The sequence below is a fragment of the Myodes glareolus genome, chromosome 17, assembly GCF_982192425.1.
Source record: "Myodes glareolus chromosome 17, mMyoGla1.1, whole genome shotgun sequence".
Lineage (NCBI taxonomy): Eukaryota > Metazoa > Chordata > Mammalia > Rodentia > Cricetidae > Myodes > Myodes glareolus.
Window position 1 is genome coordinate 28385368 of NC_142042.1, and position 18387 is coordinate 28403754.

An 18387-nucleotide genomic window follows, 5' to 3' on the forward strand; every position below is an offset into this window, starting at 1 on the left:
TTACCCAGAATTAAAACAGGGGGAAAAATGTGAAGGATGGTGGAGGGAGCAGGCAAGGGTAACCCATGGTCACTGCTTTAGAACTGGATCCGGAACAACTGTGCTTTACCAGGCTGGAGAACAGTCATGGTGGCCGGGGTACTCACTGGGTAGCCACTGAAGTCACGGTGGGCTGTGGATATCGAAAGCCACCATTAGGAGCTTAAATTGATATCAGGGGTGGTTAAACCCTTTGCTGGGCTCTTCGAAGGGATGCCATCTGAGGACAGCAGCCACATTTTGAGTGTGAACTCTGGCCTACTTTGAAGCTAAAGAACAGCAGGTTAAGAAGATTAAACAAAAATATAACTCTCAATCCTGTGTTTCATGTCATTAAGTCTAAGTCTGGTGTAAATGCTTCTGGGCGGTTGTTGTTGTTCACTTGAAAAGTTACAAAAGTTAAATATGCTTTGTGCTTTAATTTTTAAAATTGAAATGATTGTATGTTGCTTCTAATACTAGACATTCCTAATTATATTATGTGGGACATTTATTTTTAACTTTGCTTTAACACTTAATTCTCTCCTCTTCCTCCTCCTCCTCTTTCTTTTTTACAAGGGCATGTAGACCAGACTGGCTTTGAACTTGCTATGTAGTTGAGGGTGACATGAAGCTTCTGCTCCTCCTGTATTCACCTCTCAGTGCTGAGGTCCAGGCGTGCGCCACTCGACCCGGCTTACACTGTGCTGGAAATCAAACCCAAGGCTTCGAACATGACAGGCAAGCACACTGCCAACTGAACTACATCCCCAGCCCCTAATACTGCTTAAATTTTTGATAGCATAAGCGAAGCACAGAAATATGAACAATATGTGTTCAAAAATGTGAACAAATATGTGTTCATTAACTGATATAAAACCACAGAAAATAGACAAAATTTTGAAATTAATCTCCAAAAGATGAGCCAATACAACTTGACATATTCAGTAGACAGGGTTGAATTTGCATTTCTACTTGGCAAGAATATGCATTTAATTCGGTCAAGACATTTGAAAAAATAAATTAGAATCATTTAAGAAAATAAGACAGATTTCTCTGAGTTCAAGGCCAGTCTGGTCTATAGTGAGAGTTCCAGGATGGCCAGGGTTACACAGTTCGGACTGAGATCCTGCACCAGGTCCTGAACAGACCCAACCATATTGATGACATCACCAATTGTTTGTCTGACCTGAGCAATCAGGAGCGTGAGAACGAATCCCCCAAGTTCAGTTTCCCCAGCAGGACACAGCTGTGCTGTTTCAACCCCGACAGGGGAGTAACGGAAGCCAACCAACCAATCCGTTCTTTGTATTATATTATGCCATTTCCCCCTTCCTGCTCAGGCCAGCTCTTCTGTCGCACACAGTATGGCACCTTTTCATACTTAGTTGAAATGCTGCTCGATTTATGGATTCCAAATAAAAACCAAAGAAGTCATTTAACTAAATTCATTCAGATTTTATCTTTCGACAGTGACTAGATTTTTATTTTTTAAGATAAGGTCTTACTAGACATGCTCTTGCCTGTGCCTCCACAGCGCTGGGGTGAAAGTCCCATGCCACCACTCCCATCTCTAATCTTCTTTCTTGACCTTCATCTTTTCCCAGACGTCTGTCTCCGTAACTCTACTATTCTGGAAAATTGTACTTACGCTTAGGTTTACTCCTGTATTTCTAACACACAGAAGGCCTACGGTTATAATTGGTAAAATGTAGGAGGGAGCAAAGTGAACAAAGTTCTGAACTCTTTGAAAACGGATACATGTTACCATCGTTACTTCTTGACATTGGGTCCGAAACGTAAAAGAACCATGCTAGTCACTTACTCATCACACTGAATTTAACCTAAGCATCATTTTATGGCTAATGACCACATAATGCCAGCACTCCAGTTACACGCAACTCAATCCAACGCTAGCTAACTCATCCCAAGCATCCGTTTCACTGAGCAGACTTTACTGTTTCCTCTGGGATATTTCATAGAACACAGACGGTAGTAGCAATAAAATGGAAATATTCAGGGACAAGCCATATGCCAGTGGAATATATTAAGTATAAAACCGTGTCTTTAAATAATGACCATAAAACCTGTATCAAACAGACCTGAGGTATATATCAGCCAAGAAAAACGCATTCTGAAGTTTGAAGCTTTTTAAATTCTTAAAGATCGAATTGTAGTTTCAATATACAGAGGCAAAGCACAGAGAGAGCGCTGTTGTGCTCTTTTGCAAACTAAGAAACACCGTCTCCAGCTAACTAGGACGCCCTGCTGCGTCCCCGAGTGACCGCCAGAGTCTTAGGATCGCGCAAAAATAGAGGCTTGGCACTGGGGGGGGGGGGGGGGGTTGATGATGGTGTCTGCGGACTGATTGGAGCGGCATGGCGGTGACGTCACAGAGAGATGAGCCCCGCCCCGCGAGGATCCGCAGAGGCTCCAGCAGGGCCCTCTGTGAAAAAAAGCACGCGCACTTGCTCTGATAGAAAGCATCTTCTGTTTTAGACTCGGAACTTTGCAAACAGAGGCGGGGACAGTGCCGCGACGGTCCGTGCGAGCGAGACCCCAAGTCCCACTCGTGCGCATGCGCTGAGGGTTACACGTTAAGCCGAGACCGGAAGTACTGTGAAGGTAAAGTACGCAAGCGCCGAAGTTATGCTGTAGACAGGTGCAAAGCGCTCTGCCAGTGAAGTCCGCTTGACTGTGACTTGCGTTAGTAGGACGGGGGTTGAGGGGCTGTTTAGGTCCCCAAGGGAAACAAATTTCAGCCTTCCCTCCCTTCCTGTGTTCCTCTCTCCCTCCCTCCCTTCCTTTCTTCCTTTCCCGGAAGAGGACTTTTTCTTCTGTTTTAATAGACTTTTTAAATAGACTTTTGTTGCTAGATGCAGCCTGCTAGGAAGCTGCTGCTGAGGGGCTGATAAAAGGCCAAGGTTTTCTTTTTCTTTCCCACGGAGTGCTCCCCACACATCTTCCCCACGGAGTACTCACAATTCTTCCTCATGGAGTGCTCCTCACCCATATTCCCCACGGAGTGCTCCTCACACAGGTTCTCCACAGAGTGCTCCTCACAATCTTTCCCACGGAGTGCTCCTCACAACCTTTCCCACAGAGTGCTCCTCACAATCTTCCCCACGGAGTGCTCCTCACACATTTTCCCCCAGAGTGCTCCTCACACATCTTCCCAACAGAGTGCCCCTCACACAGCTTCCTCACGGAGTGCTCCTCACACAGCTTCCCCACGGAGTGCTCCTCACACATCTTCCCTATACAGGATTCAAAGAACCCTGGGAGGTTGACTCTAGCTGGTTCCTTCTCTAGGCCTCCTGTTTGGGAATTCCTGATCCAATATAATGAACCATGGAGAAATAGCTCTTTGTTTTCTAAAAGGTGCAACGCACGCACATTTAGAGAAATTAACTGGCTTTAGGCACATTTAGCCATGACTGTTACAGTTCCATGTTTATGCCACTGAGCTAATGCGGCATCCCAGAAGCAGAGGGCTACAGCTTGGCCCTTCAGTGAGACAAAGCTGTTGGAGAAGTGTCCCTCGTGAGGCCTGGAAAAAGACCAAAAACAGAACAGGAAATATCCTACACTGGCTAAGGTGTTCTAATCCCAGCTTCGCAGGAGGCTGCAGCAGGATTGAAGTTCAGGACCAGCCTGGCCTTCTCAGTGAGCTCAAGGAGAACTTGAGGTGGATGTTGTGGTGAGCTTGAGGCTGTGGGGGCTTAGGGAGATGCTTTCTCTAAATAAAAGGGAAGGCGGTGGACACGTAGTGGCCACTCCGTGACAGAGTGCTAACTTAACACGTGTAATCCTCTGGGTTCAACCCTCAGAGTCACACAAAAAGGAGACCCAAACTTTCAGAGTTGTATTAACGGGTAATTCCAGTCTAAAACTCTGAGAAAGCGCTCCCGAGGTCACTCTGGCACCACTGGAGTGACTTTCATGAGCTCTGGACTGATTTCTGTCAGCCTCGCTGAGCATTGGAGAAGCAACTTTCCTATGGTGAGTTGCCATGGAAGCAAGCATAGGATGCCCTGTGCTGTGCTAAGCAAGCACGGGATGCCCTGCACTGAGCTAATTAGTAATATCGCAGTTCATGGTCAAGGATAACATCTGACTGTGGGTTGCTGTTCTTGTGCAGATGTCAACGAGTGTGCCTTTCACAACCACGGCTGCACTCTCGGGTGTGAAAACACCCCGGGATCCTATTACTGCACATGCCCTGCAGGGTTTGTTCTGCTTCCTGATGGGAAACGATGCCATGGTAAGTCACAGCAAGTCTCCATTGCAGTATTTTATTTCAGTAATGTCCCTCAACTGGCTGTGATCTGAGTTGGCGTTCTTTAGTTAGCAGTCTGCATCGAAATGACCTGGGCATTTTATTTCATTTTGCTTTATAAAACACGGGTAGCTGAAGCGGGACATAGTGGTACCCATTTATAATCCTGGCACTCTGAAGGCTGAGATGGGAGAATCACAAGTTCAAGACCAACCTGAGGTACACAGAAGGACTTTGTCTTAAAATTCAACAACCACATGCGTAACTAGGCTGTAATACAGGCCTATTAAAAACAACAACAACACAACCAAAAAACCCTCCAGGGTCAGGGAAATAAAACTATATAAATAAACAAGTATTTTATCTATTCTATCTAATATTTCAGTGTCTCTAAAGAGGGGCATGTCATAAGAAGTCAGGATACATTCTTACACCTAAAGATTGACAATCATCCCTGTCTTAGGGTTTCTGTTGCTGTGAAGAGGCCCCATGACTGCAGCAACTTGAATAAAGGAAAACAGTTAACTGGGACTGGCTTACAGTTTCAGAGGTTTAGTCCATTATCATCATGGTGCGACACAGCAGCAGACAGACAGACCTGGTGATGGAGATGGAGCTGAGAGTTCTACATCTTGATCCGCAGGCAGCAGAGGCAACTGTGTGGCACACTGAGTGTAGCTTGAACATAGGAGACCTCAAAGCCCACCCCCACAGTAGCACACTTCTTCCAACAAGGCCACACCTACTCCAGCAAGGCCACACCTACTCCAGCAAGGCCACACCTCCTAATAGTGTCACTTCCATTTTCTTTCAAACCACCACAATCCCCTAGTGTAGTATCTCTTTGTTTTTAGATACAATCACAATACTGCTGTCATATCCTTAAAAATTGACAATAATTAACAGCATCAAATATCAATTTTTTTCAATTATCTTCTACTATGAGATTGTATTAAGAGACCTAATAAAAACAAAACTTTCAAATCCACATAAGCTTGTGCTGTAGAGGTAGTTAATTTAAGTTATCTTTTAAAAGTCTTCTACATAGTGGATTTATTTAAATAAGTGTTCCAATAAAGACCACGTGTTAACTTGATGCACCTGTCTCTACAGATACTTATCATTCCTTGTATAGTATTCACTAAATTAACTATTTTTATTTACTCCAGGGCTTTTTGCTTTTGGCTTTTGTTAATTATATTTTTATAAAGTAGCTGAAATATTCTGCAAACCTATATATCTATAGGTTGCATTAGATTCAGCATTGACATTTCTTGGCCAGAATACATTTTAAATATAGTGGTACTTCTACCAACATACAGATAATGCCCTGTTGTTCCTTTGTGTCATGAGATTAGTCAGTGATATTCATCTGTTCTAAAGCCCCCAGTCACCTTTGAATAATTAGTTCCTAGATCTATTATTTTACTGAGTTTCTAAGTAATAGTCTTGTCATTTCTTTTTAATTATTAATTAGAATGCTTTTATAACGAGGACTTTCATTAACTATTTGCTTACCCAAGACATGATTCTTAATGTTCAGGCAAAGTAGATGTGGAAATGTGTATTGAGAGAGACATAATTTACTACTGAATTAGTCATGTCTAGGTTTTAGGGTCATCGGTGTTAGAGTTTGCTTACTAAAAAGAGAAACAGAAAACACTGTAAGTTCTGTGGCTTTCCCCAGTGCAGATATGGGACTGCACACTCAGTGTAGTCCTGCCTTCTAATCTACTCTGAGGCATGACTAATTAACAGACGTGTGTTTGAAAAATCATGTTTTCCAGATGATGGAGAATAGGCATGTTTGTGTTCCTCTATGTTTATGAAACAAGACTCATTGAAACTGATGGATAATGAATAATGAACTACTTGGAAACTATCTATGATCTTTGCATGTCTGATACTTGTTTCTGAACTGTTAGCAAATATCCTGATATATTAGTTGTAAATGGATTGGCTGTAGAGCCCACCATATGCCAACGATAGAATATGCAGTTTTACTTCATTCTCAAAGTGTCTAGAAATTTTATGGTACACATTTTCAATTTGCATTTTTAATGGACTGAAATTAATTTTGGCACAAGATATAGAGTAGGGTGTGTTTGCTCAAATCACTCTACAGTTTTTCTTTTCTGTCGCTTACGTGCGCACACCTCTTTAACCAATATTTTCTACAGCACAAATGTATGTGACCTTAAAGGTTTTATTTTTATTAATTTCTTTGGCACAGTCTCATTAGGGTAGTGTAGGTTAGCCTTGGTCCTGGGCTTCTCCTGCCTCAGCTTCTCTGACTGGGATTACAGGTAGGTGACATCACTCCCAGTTGAAGCCTTTTCTGAGTCCTGTCTCTCCTGTCCTGTCCTAATGCCCTGTCTCTTCCCATTCCCTTCACCAGTGTTCTGAAGTTGCATGCTATCTCACATAAGTCCCGGCACACTTCAAGCACTTACCACCCACTTTAGTGATTGGTAAGAGCCTCTCGTTTCTCTTCCTACATTTAATTACATACAACATATCTCTACTTTTCTACCATGTGTAATTAGTTCTCCAGGAAAACTCGAGAATCACTTGATAAAATTCTACACAAAATATTTTGGAACTAGGAGATTGGAGCTATTTTCCTCAAATCGTACTTTCTTCCTTGTTTTTATATTTTCAGTACTACAGCCTCTCATAAATGTTAGATATTTTATTCAATTTCCTCCTTTCAGAGTGACAACTGATTATAAGAAATTCTCACACCCAATTTGAACATTAATTTTTACTTTGTCCTTTCCTAATTAGAACTTACTCCTTGCCCAAGCAATGCATCTGAATGTAGCCATGGCTGTGTTCTGACATCAGATGGTCCCCTGTGTATCTGTCCTGAAGGTTCAGTGCTTGAGACAGATGGGAAAACGTGCAGCGGTGAGTTTATTTGCCTTTTGTTGACTTAACGATATGAATCCTCTAAGAGACACCAAAAATTTAGCCTTATCCCCAAAGCAGACTATATTTTCCAACTATCACATACTGAAAGACATGGATGCAGCAGATGAATATGTAAATTTGAGAGGTTTTTAAGACAGCAGAGTTGGCTTGTTTCTAGAATGTTCTTTGACATTGTTAGTCCTGGAATAGCATCACCAGCTCCTAGCACTGTGATGTAAACTGCCCATGTGATCTCAGTGCTGCCAGGTGGATGCAGAGTGCTCAGAACATTGCTGGCAACTCATCACTAACCCTCTGCTTTTCTCTTCCTAGAGACCTAAGCACATAGAAATCTGGTTAATCCTCCAGATTAGCAGGAGAGTTTTAAAAGTAGTTTTTAATTGTTTAAATAAAATATGCTAAAGATGAAAAAAGTTATTAGGTGAAATGTAGTATTACCCAAAAATAGAATGGAAATAAAGCAAACTAATATAGTTAAGAAGTAAAACAAAGAACCAAAAATGCAAAAGTCAAGACATATGAGATAGAAAAAGATGTATTACTCTGCAGGAAGAGTTAGAACAAATTCAAAATGCATTTCTTTGTCTAGCCGACTGCCAGCGCATGTGTTCTTGAACTCAGTGGTGGAACACAAGGATGAGGCCCACTGAATGGGAAGGGTTAACATCAAAATGCTGGGTTCTGGGGAAGCAGAAGCTGTGACATTTTCCTCTAAACTCTGACAATTAAGTAAATGGCAATGGCATGGATGATTAAGAAAATGGGTTTAAAGGGAAACACAGTTGATTCTTTGGAGTACTTTCATGAAACATTGTTTTATCTTGTGTGATATAATATCACACTGGATTTTGTAGGTTGTTCATCGCCTGATAATGGTGGATGCAGTCAGATCTGTCTTCCTCGCAGCCCAGTGTCCTGGGAATGTGGTTGCTTTCCTGGGTATGACCTACAATCGGACCAAAAGACCTGTGCAGCGTCAGGTTAGTGTCGTGGTTGTTCAAAAGCCTCCCCGTGAAAAAGGTCACATAAAAATAGTGTTACATTAGAAATATGCAAAGTTAAATTGCTTTTGATTCTTGGTAGAAAGTATAATTTAGAAAAATGTTGGAAGTGGGAAATAAATTCTGTGACTATGAAGAATGTAAATAATAATAACATAAATAAATTTTGAAGAATATTTATGCCACTTTAATTAAGTGGGCATCCAGCCACTTAAAGAAGAGTATGGTATCTTTAGTAGATGAGGAGGCCATCATGGACATAGTCTTAAAGGGCTTTATAACTAAGAGATGTTTATAAATGTTTGTACATTGACTTGACTTTGATCTTTTTGGCAAATGTAATAAATAATTGCAACACTTCACCAAATTCTATCTTTTTTCTTCAACTTTAATGTGAAGTTTATGCATCAACTGTTTCTTTTCATCTTTCGATATTACATCTTTTCTGTCTTTTGCCACCCTTGGAAATCTTCGATTTATGCAAAATTGGTTTTGTCTGTTGCAGTTGTTTATGCTGATAGCTGAGATGCTATAATTCTGATTTTGTGAAGCTTGCCTAAGTCTGACCCAATAGTCTTAATTCCACACGGTCTTGGTTAATAAAACATAACAAACCTGGAGAATGATTAGAAAGCATTATAAATTCAAGGAATTATGATCCCCTTTGAGAAGAGCGCCCAGCAAGGGAAAATTAATGGATGGATTCAACGTGTGTGAGTGCAGGAGTGACAGCCAGAAGATGGAGTTATTTGTCTATGGCTCGGTTACTTAATCTTGCTCTTTTGGGTGAAACCTTGGCAGTGACACCTTGTAAGAGAGGAGGGTCTTTGCCTACATCTGTCTATATCACACTGTTGGGGAACTGAGCAAGCTAGTACTGCAGGAATTAAAGAAGACGGCGCAGTGAAAAGCAAGAGTCCAAAGTGCTGTGGGTTTTAAAGCATGTTTCAAATTCAGCCGTATATGAAATTTGGTTAACAGGACCACAGCCATTTCTACTGTTCGCAAATTCTCAAGACATCCGACACATTCATTTCGACGGAACAGACTACAGAACTCTGCTCAGTCGGCAGATGGGAACCGTCCTTGCCCTAGATTATGATCCGGTGGAAAACAAGGTACACTTTTCTTTTTCGTGAACAGATGTGAAGGCGCTGTTAAATGACTGGAGGATTTTAGCTTCACCAATGACCTGGGCTACTTGAAAGTCCTCTGCCGTGCTCACAGTAATCAGACCCAGAGCAGGTTAAATATAAACATCTGAGGAGCATCAAGCTCTCTCTCATGCTATGATATCCCTGCCCTGTTCCTTTTTAGCTGTCTTACTGGGGAAACTGTGTAGCGTACTGTGTCAGTTTCCTCTCTGGAGACGCAGGTGGGAGACTAGCATGATGCTCTGCCCATGGAAGTTGCCCGGTCAGCAGGGTTTTGATTTTTTTGCTAGTAGCAGGAGGAGGGTGGTTTGGGACTGGTATGCATATGAAGTAGAAGTTAATAATTGGCATTTGATATATGTCACTGGGAGAGGGGACTTAATGACTTCTGAACTTTGAAAATGAGGAAACAAGCTTCATGCTTATGTGGAAAAGGCAGCTTAACATACAGCATCTTTTACAGAACTGAGAATGAACTTTAAGTCAGGTGGCCATCTGCCAGTCTTTGATTAGTGTTCTCGTTTCCTTGCTACTCAAACTGTGGTTTTTGGCCCATCTGGAGCTTATCAGAACCATAGCGTTCTAGGCTCCACCCCAACCACTGGACTAGAACCCACCTTTAACAAGATCCGCAGGTGATTTGTATGAGAGGGAGAATGTCACTTCTGTTCACACATCGTCAGAAGCAGGGTGATCTGTTCCATAGCCTGCACAGTCGACCTAGGAAGCACTTTGTACCTGCGGAGTTGGGCAAGATGAATGACTCAAGAGGAAATATGCTTTAGCAGGTGTCTGATCTAATGTCCTCATTTCTGTAGTCTGGAAAATTGAGGCAGTTCCGCAAGTCAGAGGTAAAATTGGCAGAGCATCCATGTTTTCTGAATTGACCTAACGTGGCGTGCTGGGGGCTGAACCAATGAAGATACAGTTCAGCTTGCGTCCCTCATTCAGATGCAAATCCTTGCTTTCTGTTCAGCAGAAGGAACTTCTGGGGGTTGAGTACAAATGCTATATCATTGACCAGCAGCGGTGTGTGTGTGTGTGTGTGTGTGTGTGTGAGAGAGAGAGAGAGAGAGAGACAGAGACAGAGACAGAGATAGGGAGAGAGACACAGAGAGGGAGAGACAGAGAGACAGAGACAGCCTGTCTTAGGGTTTCTATTGCTGTGAAGAGACACCATGACCACAGCAACTCTTCTAAAGGAAAACATTTAATTGGGGCTGGCTTACAATTCAGAGGCTTAGTCCATTATCATAGCAAAAAGCATGGAAACAGATAGGGAGACATAGTGCTGGAGAGGTAGCTGACAGTTCTACATCTGGATTGGCAGGAAGCAGGAAGAGAGAAATTAGGCCTGGCTTGAGCATATGAAACCTCAAAGTCCACCCACAGTGACACACTAACTCCAACAAAGCCACATCTCCTAATAATGCCACTCCTTGGTAACCAAGCATTCACATCTATGAACCTATGGGGGCCATTCTTATTCAAACCACCACACAGTGATTAAGTTGCTTAAGGTTATACATATTTGGGAATAGTACAGTTGGGGCTTATTGTAGATAATGCCTGCCTGTCTCCAACTATAATTATACTGCAAATATAATTATATTATGACCTGAAGACCTGTTAATCTCCTCTATGTATATTCTACGTTAATATTTAGAAAACAAATCAAAAATGCCTAGTTTTCTTTTGCAGATATATTTTGCACAGACAGCCCTGAAGTGGATAGAGAGAGCTAATATGGATGGCTCCCAACGAGAAAGAATTATCAAGGAAGGAGTAGACACACCAGAAGGTCTTGCTGTGGACTGGATTGGCCGAAGGATCTACTGGACAGACAGTGGGTACGTTTCTTGCTTTGGTTTTATGTTGCAGGAGATGGAGGTGAGGAAAGAGGAGATACTACTGGCCTTATTCTCTACTGTGAACATGGAAGAATAGGGCTAGCCACGTGGGGAGGATGAGAGAAGGGTCCATTGTTCTCTGCACCCCCCCACTCGTCCCCATCACCAAACAAGACATGATCCGCAGTGATGCAAGGATTTCAAGGACCAAGAAAGTGACATGTGCTTTTGTGGTTCAGGCCATTGAAAGCAGTGCAGCCTGAAGCCTGTCTAAGCACCACCAGGAAATGTTTGCACAAGGCCCCCTAATAGGCATCTTCCAGAAGACACGAAAGAGGAGGAGATGCGAGCTGCCTTTGCAGTCAACTCTAAGGTTCACTGAGAAGAAAGGGCAAATTTTCCCATTAAAAAAATGAATGCAGATGCTTGGTATAAATAGAAGTATCAAGCCAGGCATAAACAGTTGCCAAATGAAAGAAACGAATACATGACCAAAGGGATTGGCTGGCCCAACTCCTGCTTTTTACAGGTGAAGGACTTAAGACCCAGAGAGGCTGAGGTTGTTCCAGGGTGTTTACGTAGCATGCGAGTGTCAAGTCTTGCGCTGGCTCCTGTTGAGCAGGCTTGAAGGAGAGAGTGGAAGCATCCCTGGAGACAGGAAGACATGTTCTAAGGCTGGGTAGGGTGGGCTCTTCCCTTTTATGGGAAAAAGAGAAGCAAAGTTAGAATATTTCTCTCCCCTCTGTGCCTGTGGCATGTGTGAACCTGAGAACAAACAGGACCAGGCAGGAGGAGGGCGGATGAGGAAAGGGTATCTCCTGTGTGGTGCGAAAGAGAGCCCACTTCCTTGCTTCTGAAAGAGAAGCATGAGCCAGACTCCCTCACAAGATGATATGAGAGATGCTGTGTGCTCTAGAGTGTTTTCTTCCGAGTAACCGAAAACCACGGTGTGAATGGCGACCATTCTGAGCATCTGCAACCTGTGCAGCCATGTTAAAGGAGAAGAAAATGGATTAGGGTTCCACATCTGGGAGAATGGTAGCTCCAGCTCGGAGACCCAGAGAACAGGCTCATGGACTTGCGCTCTGCTGTGCTGTGTGCAGAAAATCTCTGGTTATAGGAAGCAAACAGGTTCTTCACAGTGAGCCAGATGTGCAGTGTGGTTTGCAGATATCATGGAATGCTCTTTTTGCGTCCAGGTTGAGCATGGCTCAATTTATTTGCTTACTTAACTTTGTTTTCATTCTTCATAATTGTTTGTGTATCTGTCTATTAAATAACTGCAATATACCGGATCCTGTACTAAGAGTGTCCCTTCCAGGATGCTATTAAGTCCCAGAGAAGTCTGCTTTCATATCTCTAAAGATCAAGAGAATTTGTAATCAGAGTGCTAAAATAACTTTCTCAAGATGAAACAGAGAGCTCAAGGTTCCCCGAGTTACAACAGAAGCGAACTTGGGGGCTGCTTGGGGTAGAGCAGGCACTTTGGGTTCGAGCCCCAGTACCCCAAAACCTTCAGACAGAGATCCTGTCTCCACCATTCAGCATCAGAATGGGTGAGACCCAGAGTCATGCAACAAATTGAAATCAGCTCTGGCTGAAACAATTACAGCCATCATAATCACAGCCTTCTCCATGGTGAACCCACATAAAAGCATATTCTCCATGTCAGCTGTAGGTAATGACAGGGCTAGTATGTGGTTGTTTTCCAGAGTGTAAACATTTATCAGGATCACAGATGTCAACAGCCCTCTCTGCTCCTCTGAGGCAGCTCCCTTCTCACTTCCCCGCATTCGGGAGGCACCTCTAATTTCACCAGCGTGTGATTAGTGCCTACTGCCCAGGTAGTGCCATGAGGCATCTGGGCACAGCTGGAGCCTGCAGAGCCAGGCCTCAGGTTCCCCAGCACATGGACTTCGGCAATAGCAAACCCTTCTTAAGTCCTCTCCCCTCTAAAGACAGCTGCTTAAACAAAACCTTTAATTTGTCTGGAAATGAGAGGCTTGTCGTTTCAAAACCTTGATATTAGCTAGAAATCTGATTTAAATAACTGAGACTCTAATCCTAGGTATTAGAGACATGACAACTCTAAGTCAATGAAAACCAAAGGGGAGGGGTGGCTGTATTGGTTTAGAAAAAGACAGATTCGTATGTGCATGACACATAGATAATTCTGTACAGTTATTAATAGTAAGGGACCCTGACTCCTAAAGTTAGTGGAACCATAAAGGTAAAGATACCTGTGTGCTTGTTCTCTGGGGGATTCGTGGTGGGTGACTCTTACCATCCAGTGGAGGATCACAACACATGGAAGTCGTCCCTGGGCCTCTGCTTTCTTATCCCTGGCCCTGGGGTCTCAGCATGTGGGGAGCAAGGTTCTCATTGCCTAACTCCTGGCCCTGGCAGTTGAAATCTCTTAAGTGTTGTAACCATGAGATCAGAGAGGATGATTTTTTTACCCCATCACATCTTCAGGATCCCTCCCTCCCTCCAGGGAAAAGTAGAAAATGGATACAAAGGATCTGAAATCATAGGAAGTAACTTGTTGGAGAAGGGCTGACTGGTACCCTCCATCTGCCCTGGAGCAATGAGGAAGAAAGTTGAAGCCCATGTAGGTCTCCCCTCTGTCCTGACTTGTCCTCTCCTCCCCATGGTCTGTGACCCGCTATTCTGGCCTCCTAGTCTCTGGCTCCATGAGGGCAGCAGGAGATGGGAGGGTGTGAAGCCAAAGAGACTAAGTATTTACACTTGGCTTTGTCTATGCCAGGCTGGTGACATGTCCCCCTTTACCCTGTCCTGTGCCTAGGGTCAATATGGGGTGCTACTTAGATGGGTTTTTTGTTTGTTTGTTTGTTTTTGTTTTGTTTCGTTTTGTTTTTGAGACAGAGTTTCTCTGTGTCACTATGACTGTCCTGGAACGCTCTCTGTAGACTAGAAAGTAGAGGAAGGGAAGTGCCTTCCTCTGCCTCCCAAGTGCTAGGGTTAATACCACCACTGCCTGACTATATTTTAAATCAATAGAACTTCTGTATGGAGGACTTGCTGGTACTAACTTTATGAGCGTGTGTGTGTGTGTGTGTGTGTGTGTGTGTGTGTGTGTGTGTGTGTGTGAGAGAGAGAGAGAGAGAGAGAGAGAGAGAGAACATGTTTATATATCAGTATGAGAAAATTAGTAGTTTTATTTGAAAAGTAATGTTGATATAACACCTCCCCACTTACATTAAATACCTTTTTTAGGAAGTCTCTCATTGGAGGGAGTGATTTGAATGGAAAGTATCGTCAAATAATCATCAAGGAGAACATCTCGAAGCCACGAGGAATAGCTGTGCATCCAAAGGCCAAGTAGGTATTTATGAAAAGAAGGCACCAGATGCTGAGTTTGTGCCCCTGTTCACATCCAAGATGCTGTGACCATGCTCACGTCTAAGGTGCTCACGTCTAAGATGCTGTGACCATGCTCACGTCTAAGGTGCTCACATCTAAGATGCTGTGACCATGCTCACGTCTAAGATGCTCATGTCTAAGATGCTGTGACCATGCTCACGTCTAAGATGCTGTGACCATGCTCACGTCTAAGATGCTGTGACCATGCTCACGTCTAAGGTGCTCACGTCTAAGATGCTGTGACCATGCTCACGTCTAAGATGCTGTGACCATGCTCACGTCTAAGGTGCTCACGTCTAAGATGCTGTGACCATACTCACGTCTAAGATGCTGTGACCATGCTCACGTCTAAGATGCTGTGACCATGCTCACGTCTAAGATGCTGTGACCATGCTCACGTCTAAGGTGCTCACGTCTAAGATGCTGTGACCATGCTCACGTCTAAGATGCTGTGACCATGCTCACGTCTAAGGTGCTCACGTCTAAGATGCTGTGACCATACTCACGTCTAAGATGCTGTGACCATGCTCACGTCTAAGATGCTGTGACCATGCTCACGTCTAAGATGCTGTGACCATGCTCACGTCTAAGATGCTGTGGCCATGCTCATGTCTAAGGTGCTCACGTCTAAGATGCTCAAGTTTGTGCTAAGACCCCAGGGGGTCAGTGTAATCAGAAGCCAAGAAGATCTGTGAATTTTGCTCAGATATTCAGAACCAGCATGATTAACAACAACATCCCTTCCTCAGCTCTCGGTCCTCATTAACCTGTTAGACTTAAGCCCATGAGTCTAGTTTCCTTAAAAATCTTCTGTTGTTGGAACTGGAGGGATGACTCAGTGGTTAAGTGCACCGGCTGCTCTTTCAGAGAGCCCAGGTTTGTTTCCCAGCACCCACACAGCAGCTCACAGCCATCTGGAACTTCATCCAGGGGATCTGATAACCTTTCTTTGCCTCCACAGGTACCAGGCATGAAATGGTATTATGCCAAAACACTCATATACACATATTTTAAAAAATCCTTTACTAAAAGAAAAAGATGTAAAAATATGCATTGCTGTCTCTTGATAAGAGAATGAGATTAGGTGAGCTGACTTATCAGCTCTATTTAAACCCTTGAGAAGGACCTCAAATGATAGGTCACTCCTAGAACCAGATAAGCAAAGATAGGAATTATGAAGGAGAAGTAGTTTCTATGCTATTAACAATGAATCATCTGGTTTGAGGGTGGAGAACTAAGGAGAATCAAGAGTTTCTTCAGAATTACTAGAAAGCAAAGAGAGACATGGGAATTTTATAGTTGTTTCTGAACAATGTGCTAGTAGTAACTGATAATTTATCTGGAGCCAATCAAATAGTTAAAACAACGAGAACACACCTCTCTAGGTATTAAACGAGCCAACCAGATAGTAAACCATATTAGTATTTTTTAAGAAATGTGACTAGTTCATGAAAGTTTAAATTATCTTAATAGGTACAGTGCCTTGTATAAATCTAGGAAACAGGTAAATACACTATTCCTTTTATTGTCATTTAATATGTGCATAATATAAGAAAGAGCTACCAAGCTGGGCAGTGGTGGCACACACCTTTAACCCCAGCATTTTTAAGGCAGAGGCAGGGAGATCTCTAAGTTCGAGGCCAGCCTGGTCAACAGAGTGAGTTCCAGGATAACCAGGACTACACAGAGAAACACTGTCTTGAAAGAAAAAAGAAAGAGCCATCAAATTGATTGCCTTTTGCTGTTAATACTGTTCATTCAAGTACAAATTCGATTAATAATATTCTATAATTTTAAATACCAATTCCTTTTCCATCTAGTCATCTGACTCCATTTTTTTGTTCTAGACAAGGATTTCCACAGACAATTGAGGGTGTTCTTCCTTTTTGTTTTTAATTGTTTAGCATGCTGTGCTCCATTTTTTCCTCATGTATTGCTTAGTGCACCACTCTTTACACTCTAAAATGGTTTATATCGACATTTCAGTGTTGAAAGAATAGAAGAGCTTTTCATGCAAATTTGACTTGTGAGTTTTCTTGGTTGAAGGAGACTGTTCTGGACGGACACAGGGATGTATCCACGGATTGAAAGCGCTTCCCTTCAGGGTTCTGACCGGCTGCTGATAGCCAGTGCTGATCTCTTGGAGCCCAGTGGAATCACAATTGACTACTTAACAGACACTTTGTATTGGTGTGACACCAAGCAGTCAGTGATTGAAATGGCCAATCTGGATGGTTCCAAACGCCGAAGACTTGCCCAGAACGATGTAGGTGAGACTTTGGGGTGGATGATTTTTTTTTTGTCTTTCTTTTTATCATTTCTATAGAATTTTTCATTCTAATATTTTTTTAAATTATGTGCACATATGTATGTGTTTGGGAATGTGTACATGAGTGTAGGTACCCACAACCGCCGGAAGAGGGAAGAGGGTGTCAGATTCCTTGGAGCTGGAGTCACGGGTGATTGTGAGCCAGTGGATATGGGAACTAGAAACCAAAGACAGATTCTCAAGAGCAGTACTTTCTCTTGACCGTTGGGCCGTCTCTCCAGACTCTGACCTCTTCATTGTGATTAAGTGCTGATGGATGTTAAATCTAGAATATGCCTACGTGTGTATACACACTTAGCCAGACTACAGAGATAGAGTTCTTCAAGAATTATAAAAGGGAAAGATTACCAGAGCACTGGAATAATGAAAATATTAGCGTTGTATAATCCACGATGTTTTCAAATAAAAGTGAAAAATCTTATTTTTTCTGAATTTATTTAAGAATAAAAATTAATTTTTTCAGTCTTTTTAACCTGCCATTCCATAGCTATGATAATATCACTTTCAAGAATTAATGAATATCGGTTGAAAACATGGGCAAAGATTAATCAAGGACGTTTTGTCCCCTATTGTATTTTCAAATTCTTCATGGAAGATTATACTTTTCATAAATATCTTTAAAACATTAAGTCAGGGACTTGAGAGATGATTTTAGTGGTTAAGAGCACTTGTTGCTTTTCCACAGGACCAGGGTTTGGTTCCCAGCAGCCATGTTGGATGCTCACAACCACCTATAACTCCAGCTCCAAGCATTTTGACACTCACATACATCCACACACAGATACACAGAGAAACACACATGTGCACGCTCTCTCAAGCCCATCAAAGAGAAGTCCAAATGCAGTGTGCAGTGGGAAATTCCTCTGGACTCGGGGAGTCCACAAGGACCTTTGGAACTGGGCCGTGTGGTAAACAGAGCTACCAGGATAAAGTGACTGAAGCTACATTTGGACTTGCTAAGAGTACAGTAAACATTCTTGAGCAAGAGGCATACATGACAAGATTGGCATTTCAGGGAAATCACCTAGATGACAGTGCAGTGGTCAGATTGAGGTCTAGAGAGAAGGGCATCGATGAACAAGTTACCGGGGATGTCCAGGCTTCAGTTCACAAAGGCGTGAGCTACCATGTTATTAAAAAGTGAAATAGAAGATTGCAAGATTAAACATTATGAATAAAAATTAGGGAGGATCTGATAGCAGGTTGGTATAAGGAAAGGTGAGAACCTGGAAGTGTTGGAAGAATTTTAGGGGATTTAGACACTGGTTAGAAAGATCAAAAATTGATCTCATATATGAAGGAATTAACAAAATAGTTATTTTGTCAAATCTATTTAGTTTAGAGACAATAATTTTCTTAATAATATAGCATGAAATTGAACAAAGAAAATACTTAAATTGCATGTATTTCCATGAGTGTTTAAAATAGCTATATTCTT

The 18387-nt window shown here is 42.5% G+C and overlaps 1 protein-coding gene across 2 annotated transcripts in view; it reads left to right on the top strand.

Annotated features, from left to right (window-relative positions):
• The window catches only part of Egf (epidermal growth factor), a 75316-nt gene that overhangs the window by 25890 nt on the left and 31039 nt on the right, over positions 1 to 18387 (top strand). For both annotated transcript variants that reach the window (XM_085677718.2, XM_048456901.3), the window contains exons 6-13: positions 2518 to 2643; positions 4160 to 4282; positions 7085 to 7207; positions 8086 to 8211; positions 9214 to 9350; positions 11088 to 11236; positions 14474 to 14578; positions 16667 to 16890. In XM_085677718.2, coding sequence (XP_085533844.2) covers positions 2518 to 2643; positions 4160 to 4282; positions 7085 to 7207; positions 8086 to 8211; positions 9214 to 9350; positions 11088 to 11236; positions 14474 to 14578; positions 16667 to 16890 — 1113 coding nt within the window. The remainder of the gene's footprint in view (positions 1 to 2517; positions 2644 to 4159; positions 4283 to 7084; positions 7208 to 8085; positions 8212 to 9213; positions 9351 to 11087; positions 11237 to 14473; positions 14579 to 16666; positions 16891 to 18387) is intronic.